The 18,650-nt window shown below is 53.6% G+C and overlaps 3 protein-coding genes across 3 annotated transcripts; 1 reads left to right on the forward strand and 2 right to left on the reverse strand.

Annotated features, from left to right (window-relative positions):
* Window positions 1-1,098: 1,098 nt before the first annotated feature.
* CABS01_15042 (uncharacterized protein) lies at window positions 1,099-5,271 on the reverse strand (the record flags this gene model as incomplete). The annotated part of the gene is made up of 5 exons (XM_060548380.1): window positions 1,099-1,378; window positions 1,490-2,366; window positions 2,874-3,836; window positions 3,891-4,764; window positions 5,044-5,271. The coding sequence occupies 5 exons, from the start codon at window positions 5,269-5,271 to the stop codon at window positions 1,099-1,101; spliced, it is 3,222 nt and encodes a 1,073-aa protein (XP_060392207.1).
* Window positions 5,272-10,977: 5,706 nt separating this feature from the next.
* CABS01_15043 (uncharacterized protein) lies at window positions 10,978-13,452 on the forward strand (the record flags this gene model as incomplete). The annotated part of the gene is made up of 3 exons (XM_060548381.1): window positions 10,978-11,166; window positions 11,227-11,728; window positions 11,777-13,452. 3 exons carry the CDS (start codon window positions 10,978-10,980, stop codon window positions 13,450-13,452), a joined length of 2,367 nt encoding a protein of 788 aa, XP_060392208.1.
* A 2,883-nt stretch (window positions 13,453-16,335) lies between these two features.
* CABS01_15044 (T-complex protein 1) lies at window positions 16,336-18,179 on the reverse strand (the record flags this gene model as incomplete). Its single annotated transcript, XM_060548382.1, has 4 exons — window positions 16,336-17,474; window positions 17,523-17,844; window positions 17,902-18,068; window positions 18,134-18,179. The coding sequence occupies 4 exons, from the start codon at window positions 18,177-18,179 to the stop codon at window positions 16,336-16,338; spliced, it is 1,674 nt and encodes a 557-aa protein (XP_060392209.1).
* Window positions 18,180-18,650: the final 471 nt, after the last annotated feature.

Consider the following 18,650-nt stretch of genomic DNA (forward strand, 5'->3'; position numbering starts at 1 on the left):
TAGCGTTTTTGAGATACCAACTTTTTCGATATCATTCAAGGAATCTATTTACTTTGTACTTGCTTCTGAACTTCTTGATGAGTCTTGTGGTCTAGATCGTGAATGTTTCCCAAATCCTAGATGACGAGATCGCTCTCAGGCCTGCCATCTGGGAACATCACATGTGTTTCAAGAAAATCATTTCACTTTGTCTTGGGACGTTCACTCCAGTAAATCTCTCCATTGAGCAAACATGACCTGCACACCGAAGATCCCCCCACCGCGTAGACGATAGTCTTCACGTTGGACATAGGCCACATTCTGACACGACAGCTTTGCGTACGAATGAGAAGAAGTCTACACGTCGCTGTAGGAGCAAACGGAACAAAAGGGGACGATCAGGTCACCACACATCCGTGCCCCTAACAACAGACAAACCACTCAGCCCCATCTACCCACTCCCGTCACACAAAGCCAAGCCAAACTCAAGGACAAACATACAATTAAGCTAGTTTCATTTCTCGTTGACACGTATAGAGTAGAGATGATATACGTTCGTCTCATATGAAGGCTTCACCGAGTGCCTACTCATCTACATGTAACACGTATGGTCAATGCCAAACCAGGTGCTCACGGTGCCTTGAGAAGGGTCTAGGGCCCGATGGTACACAAGATATGAACATTCAGCAAATATCTTCTTTGAGGGGGTCAAAGACCAAACAAGATGATTGTCGGTGACAGCTTTCACTACAGTTGAGAGCTGAAATCCATCGAATTTGGGTAGAGTCATTGCATCAGCTACACCATTGAGCTCTATCGTGATATTGAGTGGTAGATAGTCTCACAGAGGCCCAAGGTGGGCCAGAACCGTATGCCTACCTGCAGGAACTCATCACTGCCAACCCCACACAGCAGAGGAATCACCCAACATTAGTGACAAACGCCCGTCGATAGCAGCAGAGGGCGAATTTCTATAGAAATACTGGTACATGTTCATACATTGGTAGGTAGTCTAGTACAAAGTCCCAGGACAGGACAATCCTTCTCCCTCATCTTTTCCCTCTTTTCCCATCTCGATCCTCGACACTCACTTCACCCCAACTGGCCCACTGGAGAACTTCAAAGCCCACCATCAACAGCCTTGCTCCGATCAACCTGCATCATCTCAAGCAACCTCGCCTCCTCGCCCTCCTCCGCGTTGTGCGCCGTGTACGAGGCCGTCGACTGCCACTTCTTCAATTCCCTCTCCCACGCGTTCCCCTGGGCCTTCATGAATCGTTGCGTCTCCAGCGGGGTGGTCCACTCCGACTCGCCGTTCTCCGCGGCCGCGAGACGGCGCTTCTGGCCCGCCTCGCCCGCGCGTCCGAGGACGCCCGCGATGACGGCGACGGATCGGTAGCTGTTCACGACATTGTTAGTCAACGGGCATAGATAGAGAGGTAGTTGGGGGGTTTAGATGGGGAGTTCGGCGTTAGGGAAGGGAAGGGAAGGGAAGGGGGTGAATACTAACCTGTCGTCATTGGCAGGAATGGCATACGTAACCCAATCCGGATTCGCATCCGTATCAATGATCCCAATCGTCGGCACGTTCGCCAACCCACACTCGTACAGCATGGTATAGTTCTCCCTCGGGTTCAAACACACAATCAGATCCGGCACCAGCGGCCGCCCCGTCCTCTGCAACCTCTCAAACCCCTGCAGCGTGATATCCTTCTCGTCCACGATCCGCACCTCTTTCCCCTGATTAATCACGTCGCGGTTCGTAATGTTGCCCGGCGTCCACTTGGTGAACAGGTGACACCCGCCCGCGAGCTTCGCCGCCCCCGTCACGATGTCCATCTGGCCCTTGCGCGTGCCCGCGAACAAGATCAGCCCGCCGCGGTGCGCCACCTCTTCCACCACGCGCGCCGCGCGACGGAGGTACGCAGCCGTGGTCTCGAGGGAGATGATGTGGATCCCCTGCCTCACACCGTAGATGTACTTCGCGTTGGCCGGGTTCCAGCGGGACGTGTGGTGTCCCATGTGCGTCTGACTCGCCATCAGCAGCTCCAGGCTGATGTCCTTCGGGTGAGGCGGGTTCTCGATGAGCTGCGAGGGCACGTACGGCCGTCCGACGGCGGCGCCGACGCGGGCGTTGAGGTTCTGCTGCCGGCGGAAGCGGTTATAGGCGTTGGGCACCGTCTTGGAGCGGGCCTCGATCGCCTCGACGCGCTTGGCTGCGACATCCGGATCGTGCTGCGGAGCGACCTGGGGGATCTGGCCGAGGGCCGCGGAGGTGGTCAGGTCTGCGAACGTCTCGGGCGTCATGGCGCCGACGAGGGCGTCGGTCGTGATGCCGGCGCGATGGCATGATCGGGCGACTGCTGGCGCCAGCAGGGCTCTGCTGCCTGTATGAGTAGCACCATATCAGCAACAAATACTCAATTGGATCAGATACCTTCAGAGAATACACATACCATGCCGGCTGACTATGCTTCTGACAATCATGGCGTTTTGGCGGGCGGCGTTGGGTGCTCAGGAGTCGTTACGCTGCTGCAGTTTCCCAGGAATAATTTTTGGAGCTCTCAGGGAAGCTGGACGGAAGTCTCCGCAACGCCCCTGCCGATACGCCCCACATGTTAGGTAAGCACTCAATTGACTGGAATACCAAGAACGACGAATGCAATTATACTCCTGAAGGCTACTAACATAATTCAATGGTTCATATTTTCAATAAATTGATAGAACGGATGTGCGGTGTATTAATTTAACGTCGGGGTACTCAAGTCTAGTAAAGACAACAATACTCGATACATATTTACAATGCTTCGCCAAGGACTCTCGTAAAGTCGTGATTGAGATCCTCCTCTTTCCTGTCTCTAGCTTTCTCTCTCTACAGCGCATCCCTTACCTACTACTGGTCAGGCGCGAGATCGTGAAAACACCGACAATGACAACCGCCAACGTCACAATGGCACCAGGGAGCAGCAGCTCGTTGGGAACACCAGCAATGACCTCCTTCTCCACGGGTGCGTGGTGTTTCGAGCGACGCGACCTCCGGATCGTAGACTCATCCTCGTCCTCATCCTCCGCCTCGTCGTCCTCGTCATCGTAGGCTCTTCTCTGGCGAAGGTCGGGCGTGGCGGAGATGGGAGGGGTGGGGAGCGCAATGGTCTCGATGGTGGGGGGTGCGGCGGACACGGGGGGCTTCTCGGGGTCGTGGACGAACAGGTCGACCTTTTCATGGCGGCTCTGGCGGGCGAGGAGAATGGACTCGAGCAGATCATTGTCCGTCGTGATGGAGACAGAATCACCCTCATCGTCGAGATAGCTGAGCGCGAAGCCACCCGAGATCTTGCCTTCCTCGGCCACAGGAGCACCGCCAATGGACTCAACCTCGCTTCCCAATTTAGCAACCACGTTGGCAACCATTGCTGAAATACCCTGGGAGGCAATGACCTGCAGGCGATGAACACGGCCGGACGGGGCCTTGAACTTGAAGGGGAAGGGCAGCTCGGCAGGGGATTGCTGAGCGGGGCTGTTGCCGGTGACGGCGGAACGAGGTGGTGACTCCAAGCCAACGTGCGAGGCAGAGTCACCGGGAGCCACGCTGTCGCCGATGCGCTCCCGGGTGATATCGGGAGACATGATGCGTGAGCCTAGATTTGTGTGATGAGTGTGGCTTCCCTCGCCGGACATCATGGATTCGGTGCCGTCGTCGAGCGAGAGCCAGAACTTGTTCCACGCGGGTCCTTCGCTGTCTGAAGTAGACATGGTGTTGATCTGCTCGAGGGTAGCGTAGGTGAGCTTGAGAACGTCGACCATGCCGACGATTTCGCCACCCTCGTTCATGACGGGAAGGTTGAGGTAGTGGCCGTCTATATGGTACGTTAGCTGGTGTTAATTTCATTTCATTAATGCAGGAATCATACCATGCATCTTGCGGAGAGCAGCCTGGATGCTCATTTCCATAGGAGCAAAGTCCGGGTGAGGCGTCATGACGCGGACAACGCTGCAGGTCGCGGGGTCGAGACCAGGGGCAATGACACGGAGGACAACGTCCTTGCTGGTAAAGATGCCAGTAATGGCACCCTGATCTTGCACCAGGACGGCCGTGGTACGGTTCTCCTTCATCATCTGTGCGGCCTCCTTGACCGAGGTTCTTACGCTGACCGTCGTCGGGGGCCGTCCGTCAAGGACCGACTCGAGCGTCGGGCCCGACATCTTGGAACGCAGAGCCTCGACGTACTGGATAATCTGTTGCGGCTGGCTCGTGCCGAGCTCGGACTGCACACCCTCGAGGGCATCGTACAGACGTCTCGAGGACGAGTAGGCACGCTCCAGCTTCTCCATGGCATCGTAGAAACACTTTGTAATATCGAGAATACCAGAGATATCTTGGTTCTCGTCCATAACCGGCAAGTGACGGAAACCCTTGCGGACCATGAGATCGAGGGCGTCGGTGGCGCTGGTATCGGTGCGGGCGCAGAGGGGGTTCTTGGTCATGATCTCGGCAATGGTGATGTGGTTAGGCTTCTGGCCGGCGCCGACGACACGGAAGGCGAGATCCTTGGCAGTGAAGATACCGGCGATGCGGTCGTCGTCGTCGGTGACGAGGACGCAGTCCTCACGCTTGGCGGCCATGAGCTGGGCGGCCTCGGCGACGGTGGTAGCGGGCTTGATCTGCAGGGCTTGACTGGGCTTCAGGGCGAGGACGGTGCCCGGAGGGGCCTTGCGGGAGTGACGGGCTCGGCTCGTGAGGTGCTTCTTCTTGGAGAGATCGCTCTCCATCTTCTTGCGAATTGCCTTGACGTAGTAATCAGTATCCATTGTGTCGAGTAGTCTGGCTCTTTCGAGCTCGCCGTAGGTAAGTCTGGCCATTTGGAGGCAGCAGGAGCTTCTGGTCGATTGTAGTAGACACGATCGGAGTGCCAGCGAGACTGGAGACGCGACGACGACGACGACGACAACAGAAGATGGACAAGCGGTCTGCGTATCTTTCCTCCAAGACGAAGGAGCAGAAAGAGGCAAAAGGTCGTGATCGTGGGGTACTATCAGAAGATGGGAAAAAAAAGGGCATCATACCTCATCTCTCTTGGTCTGCTTCTGACGACTGGCACTGACTCCTGATCCACCACCGCCGCCGCCGCCAACTTCGCTCTGGGTAGCCTGGGTTTCTAGGACAGGGCGCGGAATGCCAGAGGATACGGCGGCGGGAGGTGCAGAGCCTGTGACGGAGGGGCTCTGGGTGAAGGGGATGCCTCCACGGGCCTGGCCGCGATTGGGCGTGCCTCTAAGGGTGTTGCCTGACATTGCATGAACTTGTCAGATTGCGATTAATGGGAGGTGTTGATGCGTGGTGTGGCTATTTTTTTCGTTCCGTCTGCGCTTTTGGCTTTTGGGGGAGCGGAGAGCTGCTGGGGTGGGTGCCGAGGGCGACGCGTGCGAGCGTGCGAGCCGGCAGTCGGGGGGTCAATAACGGGGCGAAAGGTAAACTGTCGCAGCTCCGAGTTCTGCAGGAAGAGACGAGACGTGGGATGAAAAAGGGTTCGAAACAGGGTGAAGTGAGATGGATGAAGAGAGTGAGAGAGAGAGATGGACAAAGGGAGGGCCAACAAAGAGAAACCAGATGACAACAGATGGGTATCCAATGTGGCCTGGCGTCTAATGGTCTGGCGTCTGTCTGTTTGTCTCTTGCAGCCTTGCAACCTGGGTGAGGGATATCCGTCAGGTAGATAGACACGATAGGTGATAATCAGCCGTTGCAGAAAGCTGGCATTGGATCCTTTCAGAAGCTTAAACCAAAGATATTATTGACGGGAGATGGGAGGAAACCGGTTGGGGTCGGGACCGGGTCAGTTATTTCCAGGTCCCAAGGTCCAAGGTCCACCACGTCCACTGTTGCAGTTGGCAGTATGTAGCTAGCTGTCCTGGTCCAGTCATTCACAGCAATCATCAACCTAAATGGAGCACGTCTGATGTGGTCATGGGGCCTCACAATCCTTCCCCTTCCTTTCTACTCCATATCTTGATCGGCCCCGATACTTTGGTTCCATCTGCTACTGCATCTGCTGCTACTGCACGCTGCAAATTGTTTCCAGCCAATGTCACCGCTGTGCGCTGTGAAGAAATGGACGACAGGAAACATTGCATCGACTGGACAGCAAGAGACGAAAGACAAAAAAAAAAAAAAAAAAAAAAAGACCCTGGTTGTCGCGGTGACAGGGGAGCACGACGCACGGGCCAGAACCGGCACCCGCGACGTCGCTGACCGTCACCTTCAAATCTCGTAACCTCCAGTTTACTTCACTTCTCACCAATCACGTGTCGTATCTTACTCAAGTGGATCTCCAAAGTCCACTTGGTCGGTCCCTGAAGCTCCCGAGGCCGTCTGACCAAAACTCCTCGGTGACCTCACTCCGCCATTTCATCCGACAGCTGCAACTTTATACCATGATTGAAATTCATCAAGTACATGTGTATGATACTGAGAGATGAAGTACAAACTCTCATTATCTTTACTCGCAACATCCCATCCGATGCTGCCAGCTCACAGAAACTCAATTGTCATCAAAGCCTGCACAAAGATTCGGTGGAAACGTCCCGACTCTGGCCCTTGCATGAACCTACCAGGCGGCGGTGAATAACAGTCTCGATTAAGACAGCTGAACCCTGTCGAGCCAGAAGGTGCATGTCATCTGATCTCTGCAGCGCTGTTTCCTCCAATTTGCTCAAGCTGTGCCTTTGGCCTCTTCTTTCGCACCACACCAAGCGCACCCAGTGGTCGTAGCTGGATTACACAGCTCAAGCTTAAACGACCACATCATTATCGACCGATTCGTACACCACTCGCTCCCCGCCCTTCCGGATTCCTCCTCAAAACCACCAGTGTTCCCCAGCTTCTCCAATGTTGTGCAACAATGCCCGAGCATACTGCCTACATGGACCTGACCCAAGATGGCGGGTCTTAGCCGTGCCCCCTTTTTTAGCCTCACCTGAGAGTCAAATATCGCCTGACCTTCGCTAATTCACCAGTGCCACCTCCTATCAGGGCAGTGAGGCACCGATGAGATCGGGTCCGAAATCTTGCTGGTCTAGTTCCGAGGCTTTCTTTACATAGAAGTGCAGAGGGCCCAAGGAGGACTCTTAACCGGGCCTCATTCGGCCCCGGATTTCCCTCGGCTCCGGCATGAGCTCAACCACGTGCTCACGTGAGAACCGTCCCTGACTTTCATGATGGCGAAGGGCAAAGTTTGCATCATGTGACCGTGGCGTAGATGTCGGCCTTGGAACCATTGGATAATTCGCTGTGCATACGATAGGTAGTCCTTCACGACTACCGACGCTTTTGCTTTGGTGCGCAATAGTAAGGCTTCAGATCCCTGACATCCTGAGCCTGCGCAAGACCAGTTACACACGTACACCATCATGATTTTGGCGAAACTTGTTTATAAGGTACCCTAAACAAATCTCCAATGATACAGTGTCAATGCCAGAATCCGGACTGACCAGCAGTACAGAGAGAAGAACGTTCCAGTGAACCCCTTCTTAAAGACTTTGAGGCATAAGCTTCACGGCTTGGATGAGTTGCTCAAGGGAGAAGTCTCCCTCACTTGAATGAATTTCTAGCTACCGGTGCATGGGCTATGAACAGTACTCTAGAAGCTTCGAGATACATTCTTGAGGAGGCGCTGAAAACGGCTGGATGTATGAATGCAGAATACCTAGACCAGACAAAGAGAAAGTAAGTCTAGTAGTAGATAGACCAGTGAGGGCCTTGGCTTGTTTGTGAATTCAGGGGAGTACTTCTCAGGTATGTCTTCTTGTTGAGGCTGAGTTCGTGGCGCGGAAGCCAGCTACATTCCTCTTGTGTGAGCTGCTTTCGACCTGACTAGGGACACCATCACTCAATCACTTATCATGCGACCTCATTGTCAATGCAGTAATGGATCTCAAGAACGATCCTGACGATCTTTGCAATTTCTCAACCCGGAGGAGCAGCGATGATACGCGGGGCAATCTCAGTTCAGCTTACTCCTGTTGGGCTACGAGAGGTAGAATTCGCCAAGAGCCACTTGGTGGTCTCGCACGAGGTCACTCACAATCGTTTACCTCGAAAGATCAAAGGCTCTCCTGGTGAACCGCTTTGAACTATTAAACAGTTGATGGATGATGGTCAACCGAATAGGATATGTGTAGCTGGCACCTAGTATAATTCGGACTGGAGCCCAGAGCTTCTAGGCCAGGTACGCCTCTCAAAAGCGATATCAAAGCAGCTCTATCTGTCATGCTTCGTCATCTCGAATAGCTGCGGAGACTGCTATAAGGGTCGCGCGGGATGTGGCGCGCTGGAATCAGCAATTGGACATGCATCCCAGAAATCTATTAAAAAGTCTCGAGGGTAGCATCTTGAGTGCTGGTAGCTGTGCCTGACTTCTACCAAGTCCTTCGCCGCTCGCTGATAACGCCGGCTTCTCTATTCTCTTGTCAGCAACGCTGGAGCTCACTTTTGCCTCTCTTGTAAGGCTGAAGAATACACATGCCGATGGTCAGGGACCTCATCTAGCGCGTGTATAGAAGGCAGTCAAGATTCTCAAAAGCGGCCGGTTCGTACTGCTTCATGGTAGCTTCGCCATAGAGTGCAGCCACGGAACATGGCGACTGACTTCGCTAGACAGAGATGAGAAAGCCGGCCTGAATTACTGACGTGAATCCAGATACCGAATCATGAATATGTGTTCGTGCCGCCTGTCAAAGCTGCTGCTAATTCGTAGAGGTTCCAGCAAGTTGGTTTCGACAAACCTCTGCAATGAGCCAGCTGGATGGTAGACCTAAAGATACGACGTGATAGTGGTTCCTGACAGATGAGGTATTCGAAGTCCTGAAGCTTATCCGGCAACTCAGGCAGTCTGGTTTGTTCGGCATCCAGCTCTGCTGACAGTTGTCTTGAGAACAGTGGGAAGAAATGCTGTCTATTACGGGCGAACGGCGAAGTAAAGAAGTATGTTGCACAAGAAGCTCCCGGGAACAATACGGAAAGATATTCATTGAAGAAGATGGCGGGAACGAGTGACTAAAGGGAAATGATGATGAACTTCCGCGTGGTCTCTTGGAAACATGCTGTCTTGGTGGCAAGCAGCGGGTGAAACAAAGACTCTCGAGTGTGGCTGCACCAACGCACGACGGCGGCTGCTGCTGTGCATCGTCGGTACCGCGTGGTTGGCAGCCGGTGGGAAGGTGAGACGGCGCGCGCCTGCACTCCAGGCGATGGCAGTCTTGGCCCTCTTGGGTGATGGATGGACGGGCCATCGGCTGTCCTCCGCACGTCGGGCTTGAAGTCCGGTTGCCAGGGTTGTGCGATCGGTGATCAAATCGAGGTGCTGGTTGGACGAGTCCGGGAGGGAGCACGCACGTCCTTGATTCGATTCTTGACTGCGGAGACGGAGTATTTTTTGATCTGGGCTGGGATGTTTGTTTCTGTGCCCACTTTGCGTCAGGTATAGCGAGGAACGACACGACGACATTGTTGCGGTGTAAGCGTATTCTGGAGCCTCGTGTTGGTATATCTGGATGGGAATTATGAGATTATGCCTTGACAAGGTTGACATGGTATTCGTATGGATGGATGTGTGTCTAGAAACTTGAAAGATAAATAAAATCGAGATTTCGATACGCTACATACGCAACTAGCTGGCATCAGACTTCAGTAGTCAGACTTGACTTGAAGAAAACCTGGCCTCGATGCGATGCGACCGCAAGGTGCGGCAGGGTGCAGAACCAGGAGGTCCTTGTCTTTGAACGACATGTTTTAAAGATTGCTCGTGGCCGTAGCCGTGGTTGATGGGCCATCTGGGAGGAACCCGCAATGACGGGATCCTCACGATGGGGTACCTCAGGGTACGTGATGGCGCTATATCGAGATGTGAGAAAACGTGGGAGGAAATGTATCAGAAGTACAGAAATAGTAAGCTTGGAAGAGAAGGAGCGTGGGAGGTCAGCTTGGGTACGTATCGGACCGCATGCCTTTTCCTGTCGGTACGTACGGACACGTACTTGGTAGCGCCGTCACAGCTGAGAAGGTGCAGCAATGGCGCACACGATTGGGTGGCAAGAGCAATGTAAGTGCAAGGGGGGGGCAGGCCGCGCTGGCTAGACAGGCAGGGGGAAGGTGCCGCTGCCGTGCAGGTGCGGGAAAGAGAGTACCTTCCCTGGGGGAGCTTGAGGCGCAAGTTGCCCGTTGCTGTGGAGACGACGTCAACAAAGCCCATGACGCCGACGGACGCCTTGGTAACCACCACCACGGCCCATCGCATCGCCTGTCGCCTGGTCTGAGATGGTTTCCTCAGTTACAGCTCCCCCCTCCAACCCGCCAAACCCACCAAACGCCAGGCTTATACTCCCTTGCCTGTGGTCTGTGTCTGTTTGACTGCCGCTCTCCTCCCTCGTCTTTCCTGACTACTACTACCTCTCCTACCCACCCAGATTATCTCCAGAGTGGAATCTTGAATTTCCTCCCCTCCCCTCCCGTCAAATCCACTACTGCAGGAAGACTACCATCTACCAGTCCATCGCGCGGCTGAACTGCCAAACTTCCTCCAAAACCACAAAACCACTCAAACCAACAAACTCTTACCACTTACAGCTACTCAAGAAGGTCCAAAAGAGCTTCTTGCGTATCTAACCAAAAACTTCTCTTGTTGCCAATTGACATTTTTACCTTTGCCTAGGTAGAGAGCACGCTCTCCGAGCTCTCACATCTTTCTTACCTCGCCTGAATAAGGCGTACAGACCAGATATCATCTGTTTAACCCGCAAAGTCTACCAAGACTGAGCACAACCTCTCTTACCCCCTAGCCCGGCACTTCTGCTTGCGCTGCGTGAGGTAAGTCTAGCCGTGCTGTCGCAACATCAATATCACAACCAGAGCTAACTTACACTCCTCCAGTTTCGGACCCATAGGTTCCCATCGACAACAAACCGACCGACGACAATCCCTTCCGGACTCAACCTTGCGACACAATGCTGTCCAATAACCCCCAAACCAGCAATCTTCATGCCCGTCACAGAGCACACCGACGCCAAAATTCGACACCGACGGCATTCGAAGCAGTGAAGATCCAGCCCTTGCCCCCCAATGTCCAGCGTCAACGAGCTCTCGGCCACCGCCGAGGCCTCAGCCTGGACACAAGAAGGCAGGACTTTGCACCGGTAAGTATGACTACTAACACAGGACTAGCACAACCGCAGCATGTACTGCGAGAAGCGCAGCAGCAACGCATTCAAGCACGCCCGGGCCCCCGCCAGCAGGCACACCTTCGACAACACTCACAACAACAAATTCACCGGAGACAGCAAATGTACATGGCCTCCAATGACCATGAAAACTACCTCATGTCCCCCCATGGAACGCCTCAGGCTCAGCGCTTCGACGCCACATGCTTCGATTCGTCTCCCATACAGTACAACCAGTATGGCCAACAGATGAACGACATGATGGCCAAGGGTCAGCAGGTCTATGGCGCGAACATGGGAGGCAACAAGGACTTTGAGCTCTTTGGCTCTGACAGCGCTCTCTCGACCCCTTCTTTCATGAACTTTAGCGACACTCCCAACACCCCTCAGGGCTGGATCTCTGAGGACGAGACTGCAAGCACAAGACGGTCTTCCCGGAGAATTAGCAATGGCATCATGGACAGAGTCAACAAATTCGAGACTATGGGCGTTGAGCAGATGCAAAGACCAATGACACCACCACACCAGGATGCAAACAGTACGTCTTTCCGAATCTCACTTCTGTTCAGTCACTTATACCATCTAGACTACTTCCCCCCAACACCAATGGAGACACCGCACGACAGGGCCGTCAAGCACGAGCCCATGTCTGCCAGGCCGAGTCGATTCGCTGAGGGATACGACGAGTCCATGGAGGAGACTCTCAAGCCCGTGAGAAAGTCGAACCAACGCACTCAGAACATCTTTGAGGAGATGCGCAAGCAGTCGGAGCAGAACGTCATGACGGTTCCTCAGCAGCCCTCTCAGATCCCCCATGGCCTGTATGACCAGGTTGTGCCGACTGCCGACTTCATGAACATGAACAACTTCAACAATGAGTTCCTGAAGATCCAGGAGGTTCCGGGCTACGACGGCCTCTCTGACGATCTCCAAGTCTCTTCCGACATGTCCCAGCACTCGACTCCTCACACTCCTCTGATGAACTTCCACAGCGCATTCGATAACCGGCCTGATCTCCACCACCCCAACATGACCATCGGTTCTATCTCGCCTTCCAGATCCTTTGACGACAGATCTTTTGATGATTCTCGCCTTTCTTCCCCTCATCGCCGTACCGAGTCTCTTGCCAGCATTGCCAGTGCCGCGAGCATTGCAAGCATCAACATCGAGGAGACCAAGACTGAGACCGGCGTCACGCTTGATGACATTGCTACTTACATCACCGGGCCCGATCCTGCAGATGGCAAATGGACTTGCACTTTCGAGGATTGTGGCAAGAAGTTTGGACGCAAGGAGAACATCAAGTCTCACGTTCAAACCCATTTGAATGACCGACAGTACCAGTGCCCTTCCTGCAAGAAGTGCTTCGTTCGCCAACACGACTTGAAGCGCCATGCAAAGATCCACACCGGTATCAAGCCTTACCCCTGCGAATGTGGCAACAGCTTTGCCCGCCACGATGCTCTGACCCGCCATCGCCAACGTGGCATGTGCATTGGAGCGTTCGATGGCATCGTCAAGAAGGTTGTCAAGCGCGGACGTCCCCGCAAGCACCGCCCTGAGATGGACGAGCGCGTCAACAAGTCGGCTCGCACAAGGACCAAGAACAAGTCGACCGCATCCACCTCATCGCAATCCGGCTACTCAGATAGCTCTGCGGTCAACTCTCCCGAGAACGACTTCATGATGTCGGATGACCAATTCGAGATGGGCGACATTGACGAACGTCGAAACTTCGACCTGCCTCTTCAAATCACCACAAGTTCATCCGCACCTATGCCTTCTTCGCCTCCACGTCTTCACCGGGATTCGCACTTGGAGACTTCCCCGGCTGCGAGCCACCATTCCGAATACGTCTCCCCGGAGGCCCTGATGGAGGCACCCGTCTCGTTGCCCCAGCAACCGGAATCACCAGCAAAGAGCGAGTACAACACCCCACCAGAACTTTCCCAGTCTTCATCGCCACCACCCAATCAGTTCTTTGACGCCGAGCCCAATCACTCTGGTTTCAGCGATGATTCGCTGTTAGCTGGAATGAGAGGCAACGCTGGTCCTATCGGCAACACCAGCATCTCGAGCCTGGGCCTGGTCGATGCTGATGATGAATTGCTCATGAACATGAAGGCTTTCACAACCGAAGATGGCCTAGTTCAATTCGACCGTGACTCCAACATGCTCATGATGAGCAAGTTTGACGAAGAATTCGAAGACCCAGTCAACATGTTCACCAACAACGATGACGTTTTCTTCGGCAGCTCATGATGGGTAATATTCTCTGACGAAACGGTTCCCTTTCGGAAAGGTGTAGGACGGTGTCACGACTTCTTCTCTTCGGCAACGTGTACGTTATGACGCTTTACGCTTGTGCTTGGTCTTGGTCTTTCTCAGCACCCGCCACGGGGCCTTGTAATGACGACGGGTTATCGCGACGCTCTTCGTTCGCTGGACGGATGTACTATCACAATGGGGTACCAAAATGTGCGGTCTATGGGTTATTTTTTCGGTAATGATTTGGGTATTTTCGGCGATCAGCGGCGGTTTCTGGCTTTGATCTTTTCTGGTATACGGCAATGGGATTTGGAATGGAACATGAGCCCGATTTCTGGCGCTGGGCGACCGCGCGTGTGCCTTGCGCCACGGTTGGGTTCTGGGATTACGCGATAGAAGAGATACGATGAATTGAATTTGGGATGGATTTCAAACTACTTGACCTACTGTGACTGTGAATGTGCAACAAATGTTTCCAACGTATGTGGCTGCTAACACGATATGTATCGCCAACAGCGGCTGTGGACTTTTCTTTTCCTTTTCTCTCCGACTTTTATATCGCATTCCTGAGCGGAAGAAAAGTTCGTCACGGGAGCCGGTGCGTGTGACCTCGGGGTTCCACCTGTTGGAATGCAAAACATCTTCAGCAAAGGTGGCAGCGTCGAGAACTAGTCGGCTTGCCGTCGGACTGACTGCTTCTAGGTTCTTACGATTGTGCTTGCGGGCTTGTATAGCTGAATCTGTTGGGGGTGTGCATTCCAGCTGTGGCCCCTCGCGACGGGGTGGTGAGGAGGACATGATGGATATATGACTTTCATGTTCTATCTTTATATGGGACAGCTTGTTCGGATTTTGAGGCCTCCGTCGAGATGAGATGGTGGTATCTTGGTGCCTGGGGCTCATTGTCGTCTTGAGCGCTTGACGGATTCTGCTGAATGTCGATTCTTAAGATATCGAGGTACGGTATGATAACGTACTCACCGAGAAACCCCAGGTATTCCTGTGAATATACCCGAGTCCTCGAATACTCCTTGGAAAGGAAGGAGTGACATCCACCCGTGAGGTACTTAGACCACTTTCACCTTCTCTCCTGTCATAAGAGGCACAAGGGGAACGTGGCCGAGGGGTATTTGGAGGGAGTCATAGATTAATCCATAAGTCCGAGGCCGCACTTAAACTAACCTTTTGTTCGATTCACCATTGCTGACCTTTCCTTTTCCTTTATTTCCCCTCTTAAGAAGATTTTCGAATTCTTCGTCCTCTTGACTTCTGATAGAAGACATGGCATCGCGGAAAGGGTTACAAGACTGGTACAGCTGCATTGAATACGATAGTATCCCACATGCCAGGGCGACGGAGATCTGGGTATTTACACAGCAATCTTAACCCACCCGATGACCCTGTGGAAAAGACTTCGACCTCATATGCTGCATTGTGATGGGGTATGGCTCTTTGATGCGATTGGTCGCCAACCACAGCCGGAAGAAATGGGAAGCAGGCAGGCAAATATTACACTTCACTGCAATTTTAGCCCACACAAGGGCTTTGCAGGAAAGACAGTCGGGCTCCTTTTCAGAGGTTTCGGCCCCCCCCCCCCCCTCCTTTAACGAGACCGACTTCACTGTGTTTCTTAATGCCGCCAAGATAATTCCAACCGAGAGAGGAAGAGAGCAGCTGGCCGGTCATCAGTGTCAAGTAGTATCTTCACGGTGATGTACTATTACCTACACAGCTCTCGATGGCCATGTTGCGGGATTAGATGTGAACGCTGGTAGCGCCTGACTGGGAGTATTTCTTTGAAAATCTAGATACGAACCCAGTAAAAGGTTCGAGGTTCGTACGTAGGAGATTACAGCTATCGAGATACTATGGTTGGACGCATTGCTAGCGAGTAGAATCGAGAGCGCCCTGAGCTCAGAGACTTTGAGAGATCATCAGTTTCGTTTCTCATCCACCTCGACGAGTTTTCAAAAACAACTGGGTCAGCTTATGAATACCTCATTGAGATGTTACACGGAAAGCGTCTGCATGGACGAATCAGTCTCGGGATTTGAGTTCTAATCTACCGCCAGACACTGTCTCCACAGGCCAATCCAGTCTTGATTAGGTAGGAGTTCGGCTGAGGCGGTAGTAAGCTTGATAGAGAATAGGTTGAACAAGTTTCTGTGATGTGTATGCACAACATCAGAGGGGGCATTTCGAGGATGTGGTGACGTTGATCTGTCCGCGTGGGATCTGGAAAGGCGACCGAATGCAAAACATGCCGCAATAGACAAACAAACGAACAAGGCATCTATTGCACTGCAATTTCAACCCCTCTCAAGGCGCTCTGTTTTTATCCAGAGCTGGAGCCCGAGCCAACGAAGTCTTGACAGTCTTCACTGCGTTTTTAACACCCCCAATGGTTTCGATTGTCCGTGATCGAAGACTACGGCCGATTGTGCGGTGCCACGCATAGGGAGAGGCCAATCAAGACCGCCTTTCCTGCATGTCCAACACCCTCCCAGGCTTTAGCTGCCTGACCTCGTTCAAGTTGAACCAATGGACGCTATGGGACAGCCAATGACCTTTATTGGACCGGCTCCATAACATTCACAGCATTATTAACCCCCGTCAAGGCTTCAACATGGCAGATTGGTCTGGGCCTTCTCAAACTGGATACCGCGCTTACACCACACAAGATGAAATCACACACAGAAGGTCGGAGAGCATATGTTCATGACAGACGACAAATGACCCAGTCTATTCGGACTTCTTAAAGCCAAAGCCCCTGGGGGCCAGTTCTAGGTATCATACAGACGCCATTTCATCGATTCCTGAATTTTGATTTCCTTTTTTGATTCTCATTCATTTAACCCGGTCATAAACCCCCCTCCTTTACCGACGAGGCATGCCCCGTCCTCTTCCTCTCAGAGCGCGCTGTGCGGCGCCCGGGGGCAGCTGCTGACCAGGAGCCTGGGGCTGCGCACTCTCCTCGTTGCGGATCGTCTCGTCGACGCCGAGGATGAGGCAACTGGCCTCAGTGGCGGCCTGGATGGCGTTGATCTTGACCAACGCCGGCTCCCACACGAAGCGCTCCATCATGTCGGCGATGCCCTCGTTGATGAAGTCAACACCGGCCCAGGTGCTGCCCTTGCGGTGCTCCACGCGCAACTTGTTGAGGATGTCGGTCGCGTCGAAACCGGCATTGTCGCAAAGCTGGCGGGGGATGATCTCGAGAGCCTTGGCGAAGCTCTTGATGATGGCTTGTTGCTTGTGGGGGATGTTCTTGTCGGCGAAGCGGTGGAGGTATGCGGACACCTCCATCTCGGCGGCACCACCACCACCGACGATAGTGTGGTTCTTGATGGCGCGCTTGACGATCATGATGGCGTCGTGCAGCGAGCGCTCGACCTCGGCGATGAACTGCTCAGCACCGCCACGGAGGACGAGTGTGCAGGTCTTGGCCTCGGGGCAGCCCTCGAAGAAGTTGAAACGCTCGCCTCCAATCTGGCGCTCGTCGAAGCTTCCGCAGGTACCCAGGTGCTCCGCGAGGATATCTGAGCATGTAGACTGGACAGTGGCACCGGTGGCCTGGACCACACGCTCCATGTCCTCGGATGTGACGCGACCAGCGCAGAAGATGTCGCGGTCTGCGAAGTACTGGGTAGCCAAGTCGCCAATGGGCAGCTTGCTGAGCACAACCTTTGCGCCCGTCTTGTAGATAGCCTCCAACTTCTTGTAGATAATCTGCCACTCAGCGTCGACAACGGCCTGGTAATCGGACACCTGCTCGACACGGACCTCGGCGTTGTCCTTCTCGGCCTTGAGCTCCAACTCGACGTTCAAGCACACAATCTTGGGCTTCTCGAAAGACTTGGGTTGTTGCTCGAAACCGGCGTAGGAGAACGTCTTCTTGAATGCGACACCGTTGACGAATAGTGACTCGGTGAGGGAACCGCCGGGAATCTTCTTCACGCCGATCAACTTCTCGTTCAGGTCGTCCTGGTCCAGGGAAAGGACGGCGTCCACGACCACTGCCCCCGATTAGCATTTGTGTCACTGGAGGAGTGCATCCAACATACTCTTTGTGAAGAACTCGGTGTTGCGCTTAATCAGCTTGCTCGTCATGGCGGTAGCCGCCAGCTTGCCGAGCGTTTCCCTTCTGTTGCTCTCGTTGGTGTCGATAGCGATCTCCTTGATCTTGTTGACGGCCATCATAGACGCTCTCCGCAGACCCTTGATAATAACCTGGGAGCTGACGCCCTGCTCGACGTGCTCCTTGATCTCCTTCAGGATCTCTCCAGCCAAGACGACGACGGACGTTGTGCCGTCACCGACCTCAGCATCTTGTGATCTCGCGATATCGACGAGGATTCGGGCTGCGGGGTGAATGATGTCGAGGAGCTATATGCGCGTCAGTATGCCCGAGTCTCCCCAAACAGTCCTTGCGGTCCTTCCAACCTTCATAACAGTAGCTCCATCGTTGGTGATAGTCTGTCTGCCGTTGGCATCGACCATCAAGAGGTCACCTCCATAGGGACCGAGAGTAGACTTGATCGTGGCCTGGACAGCCAAGCAGGCGTTGATGTTGGAGATGATCTGACCCTTGCCCTGAGAGGTATCGGTTCCTGCGCAACATGCTCGTCAGTCACAGTTTCCAGGTCGGCAAGGGGAAGGCGGTGGGGTAGCGCACCCTCTTTCAGGACAATAATGGTCGGGGTCTGGCCTCCGAACGACATTGTGGGCGATTATTTTGATGCGACGAGTACAGCGGTAGGGATAACACTCGGCGGTATGTTCGGGGTTCGTATATCGTCGCGGGGAGAGGCTGTACTTGTGCTGTTCGTGGCCCAAGAAGCTTCTGGAGCTCCAAAAAATTATTGCAGCCTTTCGTGATGTTCCCCGGGCACGGACCAAGGTGTGGCTGCCTTACTTGAGCTGGATTATGTAATTGAGGAGGGGTACTCTCGACCCCTGCCACTTCCCCGCCAAAACCCAGGCGCAGATTCAACATCAACAGTTCTCAATTTCTCGACTTACGAGGGATCGATCGTTGATAACCGAGCCCATCTTGCGAGGATCCATGCTATACCGAACTCTTGCTATACCGTCATTCTGGATATGCTAACTATGACAGGTTTTTATATAGGCGCTTACTCTGGAGATGGTTGACAAGGCATGCGTCTAAAGCTGGTCAAGGTAGTTCGAAA

This window comes from Colletotrichum abscissum (genome assembly GCF_030869225.1).
Source record: "Colletotrichum abscissum strain IMI 504890 chromosome Unknown Scaffold_61.1, whole genome shotgun sequence".
Classification (NCBI taxonomy): domain Eukaryota; kingdom Fungi; phylum Ascomycota; class Sordariomycetes; order Glomerellales; family Glomerellaceae; genus Colletotrichum; species Colletotrichum abscissum.